This window comes from Saccopteryx leptura, chromosome 10 (assembly GCF_036850995.1).
Source record: "Saccopteryx leptura isolate mSacLep1 chromosome 10, mSacLep1_pri_phased_curated, whole genome shotgun sequence".
Classification (NCBI taxonomy): domain Eukaryota; kingdom Metazoa; phylum Chordata; class Mammalia; order Chiroptera; family Emballonuridae; genus Saccopteryx; species Saccopteryx leptura.
The window spans coordinates 15332831-15338830 of NC_089512.1; the positions used below are offsets into that span (position 1 = coordinate 15332831).

At 46.6% G+C, this 6000-nt stretch overlaps 1 protein-coding gene across 4 annotated transcripts in view; it reads right to left on the reverse strand.

Annotated features, from left to right (window-relative positions):
• GOLGA4 (golgin A4) overlaps positions 1-5769 on the reverse strand; it is a 95221-nt gene extending 89452 nt beyond the window's left edge. For 2 of the 4 annotated variants that reach the window (XM_066350933.1, XM_066350931.1), the window contains exon 1: positions 5119-5769. In XM_066350933.1, the coding sequence (XP_066207030.1) occupies positions 5119-5190 (72 nt within the window). In that variant the 5' untranslated portion in view covers positions 5191-5769. The remainder of the gene's footprint in view (positions 1-5118) is intronic. The other 2 variants (XM_066350932.1, XM_066350934.1) reach the window with 2 other exon arrangements.
• Between the last annotated feature and the right edge of the window lie 231 nt (positions 5770-6000).

The window sequence follows — 6000 nt, forward strand, 5'->3', positions numbered from 1 at the left end:
AGCAGAGAACCCTGTCACGCTATGCCAGACTTCTGACATACAGGTTGTGAAATATTAACTGGGTTATTAGGCACTAAGGTTATGATAATTGGTTATGCAACATTAGAAAAGTAATACAGCCCTGGCCGGCTGGCTCAGTGGTACAGCATTACCCCGGCGTGCGGATGTCTCGGGTTCAATTACTGGTCAGAGCACACAGGAGAAGAGACTATCTGCTTCTCCACCCCTCTCCCTCCCTCTTCTCCCCCCTCCCACCCAGCCATGGCTCAACTGGTTTGAGCGCATCAGCCCCGGGCAGTGGGGCTCAGTGGACCCTCTACGTCAGGCACTAAAAAAGAACAGCTTGATTGCAAGGATAGCCCCAGACAGGCAGAGCAACAGCCACAGGCAGGGTTGCCACGTGGATCCCGGCTGAGGTGCATGCCAGAGTCCGTCTCTCTATTTCCCCTCCTCTCACTTGGAAAAGAAGGGGAAAAAAAAGAAAGAAAGAAAAAAAGAAAGAAAGAAAAATACAGTGATCTTTAGGAATAATAAGGCTTGTACGCCTTGTCAGTATATACCATGACTTTTCATTATCCCTCAAAACTCTACTGATGTCACCCAGACTAACCCTCTCCAGAAACACCTTCTTCTATGCAGCAGCAACACCCTGAGAACACTACCGCCATGCCTCTCAACCCCATGGCACAGAGACTACATCTACCCTTTCATGCAATTACAACACCCAGCAGAGCATCTTAGCAGGCTCTGTTAAATAAACAAGTGCTCTATAATTACAAATGCTTTCAAATACTTTATCTCTTTTGATCCTCACAACCAATCTGAAAGGTAAGCAGGGCAGATAGTATCATCCCCAATTTCCTGATGAGAAAACACGAAGCTCAGAATGCTTGTCCAGGTTGCATATTGCAAGATCGGGGCTGGCAACGGGTCTTCGGATACCCTGATCCACTTCCCCAATATTCTTTACATCACTGTTTCTCAAGTGTTTTTTTACCAACCACTGGGACTCACAGTTAAAATTAAAAGAAAAAAAAAATTTCCCTGGCCAGGTAGCTCAGATGGTTAGAGAATCACCTCAATATGCCAATATTTCAGGTAGGATCCCTGGGCAGGACACATACAAGAAAACAACCAATAAACGTATAAATAAGTGGAACAAAAAATATATAAACAGAAAAATTAAAAGAAACCATTTCATACACAGACACCTCTAAAACAAAAGTTTTATAGAGCCTTAATCTTTATGACGTAAGATGCCATATTTTCTGACCTAATTTATTCTTTCATTGAAAGAGAAAAAAAAAAAAGCTAATCCCAACCCACTTGTTTTCACTATTAAAAAAGAAACTTAGGGTATACAAAAAACTTATCCAGAATGACTAATAAGATTTTTTTTTTTTTAAGGAAAAGAAGGCCCTGGCCAGTTGGCTTAGTGGTACAGTGTTGACCTGGCATGTGGAAGTCCCAGGTTCAATTCCCAGTCAGGGCACACAAGAGAGGCAACCATCTGCTTCTCTCCCTCCCGTCTTCACCTCCCACAGCTATGACTTGATGGATTCAAGTAAGTACATCAGCCCTTGGTGCTAAGCATGGCTCCCTCGAGCCTCTGCCTCAGGCGCTAAAAATAGCTGTTTGCCAGTGACCCTAGATGGGCAGAGCATCAGCTCGAGATTGGGATTGCTGGATGGATCCTGGTCAGGGCCCAAGTAGAGTCTGTCCCTGTATCTCCCCTAGTCTCACTTTAAAAAACAACAATAGAGGGGCTAAAAATAAATGCAAAGAAATAAAAAAGAGAGAAACAAAAAACTAGAAATTTTCTAAAATCAAGGTAAAAGGAGAATATTCAAAGTCAGGTTAACTACCAATGAAGAAAGGTTTGGAATTAGACTTCTCATCTGCAACACAGATAAGGAAGAAACACGTTCAACCATTTGAGGGAATATTTTCAACCTAAACCAAGAACAAATAAATCCACTTGAGTGGGACAAAGGCCTTTCACACCCTATTAAATTCTTGAGGGCATGGTGCCTTCAACACAATATTTGTACTAAAAATGAAGAAATAATAATACCGTATACAAATTCAAGAGCCGTTGCTTAATTAAGAAAACAAGAATTTGTGTAATCTGTTGCAAAAGGATTGTCATCCAAAAAGTTTTTTGGCTTTGTTTTTTTTTTTTTTTTTGTATTTTTCTGAAGCTGGAAACAGGGAGAGACAGTCAGACAGACTCCCGCATGCGCCCGACCGGGATCTACCCGGCACGCCCACCAGGGGGCGATGCTCTGCCCCTCCGGGGCGTCGCTCTGCCGCGACCAGAGCCACTCTAGCGCCTGGGGCAGAGGCCAAGGAGCCATCCCCAGCGCCCGGGCCATCTTTGCTCCAATGGAGCCTTGGCTGCGGGAGGGGAAGAGAGAGACAGAGAGGAAGGAGGGGGGGGTGGAGAAGCAAATGGGCGCTTCTCCTATGTGCCCTGGCCGGGAATCGAACCCGGGTGCCCCGCACGCCAGGCCGACGCTCTACCGCTGAGCCAACCAGCCAGGGCCTTTGGCTTTGTTTTTTAATTCACGCGTGAAATAAATCCTTAACTCTGAGAGCAATAATCCAGAAGTACTCATCCCTAAAGGGTTCTGTACAGATAAAAATCTGAGACCAGAAGGGAATCCAGTTTCTATCAGTTGTTGATCAGTAATGATTTCCTTTTGCATTCTGGATAAATATACGTATTACCAAAGATGAATGTTTTAAATCTTTTGTACACAAAGTGATTTTTATTTGATCCAGATACACTGTATTATCAGAGACATCAACCTATCAAAACTGGGAACTCTAATGTGTTAGCTTGTAACTAGCTCTTTACTATTATTTTAAAAACAACCTCCCTTTGCTAATGCATAAAAGCAATTCATTTCCATGAAGAAAAACTAAACATTACAAAAAAAAAAAAAAAAGAATACTCATCTCACCAGCACCTTTGAGCATATCCTTCTTAAACTATATCCACTGCCGGTATAAATATTTTTCCCACAAAACTGAGATCACGTGCTGCTTTTTAATCTGTACTCATAAAACAAGTATCTTTGTGTGTTACTAATACTTTTCTGTAGGTTCTAACACTAGCTGTGTGACATTAGGCAGCTAACTTCTTTGAGTCTCACTCCTTCATCTATAAAAGACTATCTATCTCTGCCCTAGCCCGGTGGCTCAGCAGATATAGTGTAGATCTGGTGCACTGAGATGCAGGCTCCATTCCTCTGGTCAGGTAAGAGAAGCAATCAATGAGTACACAATGAATACACAAGAGGAGCAAAGAGTTGATGCTTCTCTTTTTCCCTTCCTTCCTCCCGTTTCCTCTCTCTCCCTCCCTCCCTTTCTCTCACTTTCTCTCTCTCTCTCTCTCTCTCTCTCTCCCCCCCAATCAATGGAAAGAATTTTTTAAAAGATTATCTACTTTGTAGTTTTATGCACAATTAAATAAAATAACCCATGTAAAATAATAAACAAAATACATGGCACATAGTAAGAACACAATAAATTCTGGCATTTTTAAAGGCTACATAATAACTGTTGACTACCTGATACAACTTTCCATTTCTGTTGAAAATTATTAGTCAGTTTTCATCTATTAAAAAACAATGAAATGAAAATCCATGTGGCTAAATCTTTTACACATTCCCAAGTGTTAATAAATGCCTCACATTCACTAACAATAATAGTAAAGAGCCACTTCCCCACATGCTTTGTTTCTTAAATGACTGTGCTTTGTAAAGTAAGAAAAAAGCCTGCAGTAAATGGTATGAAAAGTAAAATACATATTTACTATTTAAATTTTAGTCACTGTAGAATTATGCACCTGAAATCTGTATAGTTTTGTTGAAGTGTCACCACAGTGACACTTAAATAAAAAGGGGAGGAGTAAATAAATACACTTGGAATTGAAAAAAATAAATTTTAGTCGCTATTTACATTTTACAGGGGAGAATGAATGAACAAGCCTTCAAGGTCATGTTGCACTGTTTACCTCCAAACCAGCTTTAAATTTAAGAGGACAACTTCATTTTAATAGATCTGAACAAATTCAATGCAACAGTTGTTCAATGCAATTAGATGTTTAAAAGTTATCTAAATGTTATGTTAAAAATGTATTAGAAATGCCAAATTAGTCAAAACTCAGCCTTCCCTGTAAAAACTAAAATTAAGAGGAAGATGTGCTCAATCTGTTAGGATTCTGAAAGACTGGGAGAAAACAGCAGAAACTCTCATCTTCACTGTAGACTAGACCACAAGACCACGTGCTGCCAGCATGAAAACACACTTTCATTGGTGCTTAGGAGAGTGTTTCTTTAATTAACACGCCCCCCTCCCTTTTCCAGGAAACTCATTTCCTGAAGCAACAGTACTCGCGAAAAATAAACGTAACAAGGCTCTTGAAGAAGAAGGAAAAGCTGGGATGTGGACAGGCACAACCCCGGCCGGCCTCAGAGTTATCAGCCCCCCTCCGCCTGCACCGGATCAACCAAGTTATGCGAAGTGGCTAACTCGTGACAGCCTCGGGCGCTGGACACCGGCCACACCGCCACCCCTTTCAGGTCTCAGCGCTCCAGCAAGCAGTCTGGCCTGCAATGGCTCGACTGCGGCCCTCACCCCTGGACAAGGGTTTGGAATCAGACTTCTATCTGGGTCCTGCGGGATGCTGGCCCCTCGGTACTCAATCGCGGGTCGGGGATAGGGGCGGGGACGTCATTCAAAATGTCAGGCGTTACCAGGGACCCAGGTTTTCCCGAGCTGGGAACTCGGCTGGACGGGAGAATCTTCGAGATGGGTCAGAACATGGCATCTTATTCTCGAGCCGGGGTCCGGCATTAGGGAAACCTCTAACAGAGATCAGCTGTCACGGCGGATCCGGCCACCCCCATCCACTCTCCTGAACGGAGTCCTGGGATGAGGGACCGGGGTCAGGACTGATGGAGGACCTGGGCGAACTAGAGCTCATTCCCCGTCCGGGGCTGGGGGGCATCCTCGGGTCAGAGGTCAAGGGTCACGTTAGAACTTCTTCTCTCTGCCCCGGAGCGGGTGTCCAGGGGTGTCGGAACCAGGGGAGAGCGGCAGCCATAGTACCTGGGTCGAGGCCAGCGCCTGCTGGAGCTGCTGCTGCTCCTCTCTGATCTTTTGCTTCAGTTTCGTGAACATGGCGCAGCGCGGGGGGTCCTGAGTATGAATGAGACCTGAGGGGCGAGTGCCCGGGGAGACCCAGCCGCGGCAGCGACAGCGGCTTCTCTACACCAGGGACGGCGGGGACCGGGCCTCGCCGCCTTCTCCTTGGGCTCGGGGGCCGATCGGGACTCTCGTCCTGTGGGTGTCGGCGTCGCCGCCGCCGCGTCTCTTTCTTCTGGGTGCCACTGTTTGGCCTCGGCCCCCCATCCAGCCCCGGCGGCGGCGGCGGCGACAACGGCAGCAGGTGAACCGTGTGGCAAAGGCGCCTGCGCCGCTTACGTGGAGCTAGCCTAGGGAGCTCTACGGCGCGCCGTAGGGGACAGCGCGGGGTCGGGCCTGCACATGCGCGCTCGGGAGTCGCTCCCGGACGCCGGAGTGTGGAAGGAGACGCAGGCTGCTGCGCTGCGCACACCCACGGCGTGCAGAGATGCGCTCAGAGCCCCGGCCGGAGCGTGTCTGAGCCCTGCTGGGCGTGCCCCCGGGCTTCGGCACTGCGAAGGAAGACAGAGAGGATGCTACTAATGCTGAGCGTGGCAAAGCTGGCGGGCCCACAGCGAAGACCCGCGTGTGTGAACGTGGGGGTGGGAGAAGGGGAGATCAGAGACCCTGCCGTGGGCTCTGAAGCACAGTGTACTTTTCTTAGGTATTTGTGCATAGGATTTTGTTATCTTCAGTGCCTAGCACTCCTACTGCTCCCCGGAAGAGAGAGAGCCTGACACTAGGCTCCCAGGGTCCAAATGTTTCAGAAAGATATTGGAAGATCTCAATCATTTGGACATCTGCCCA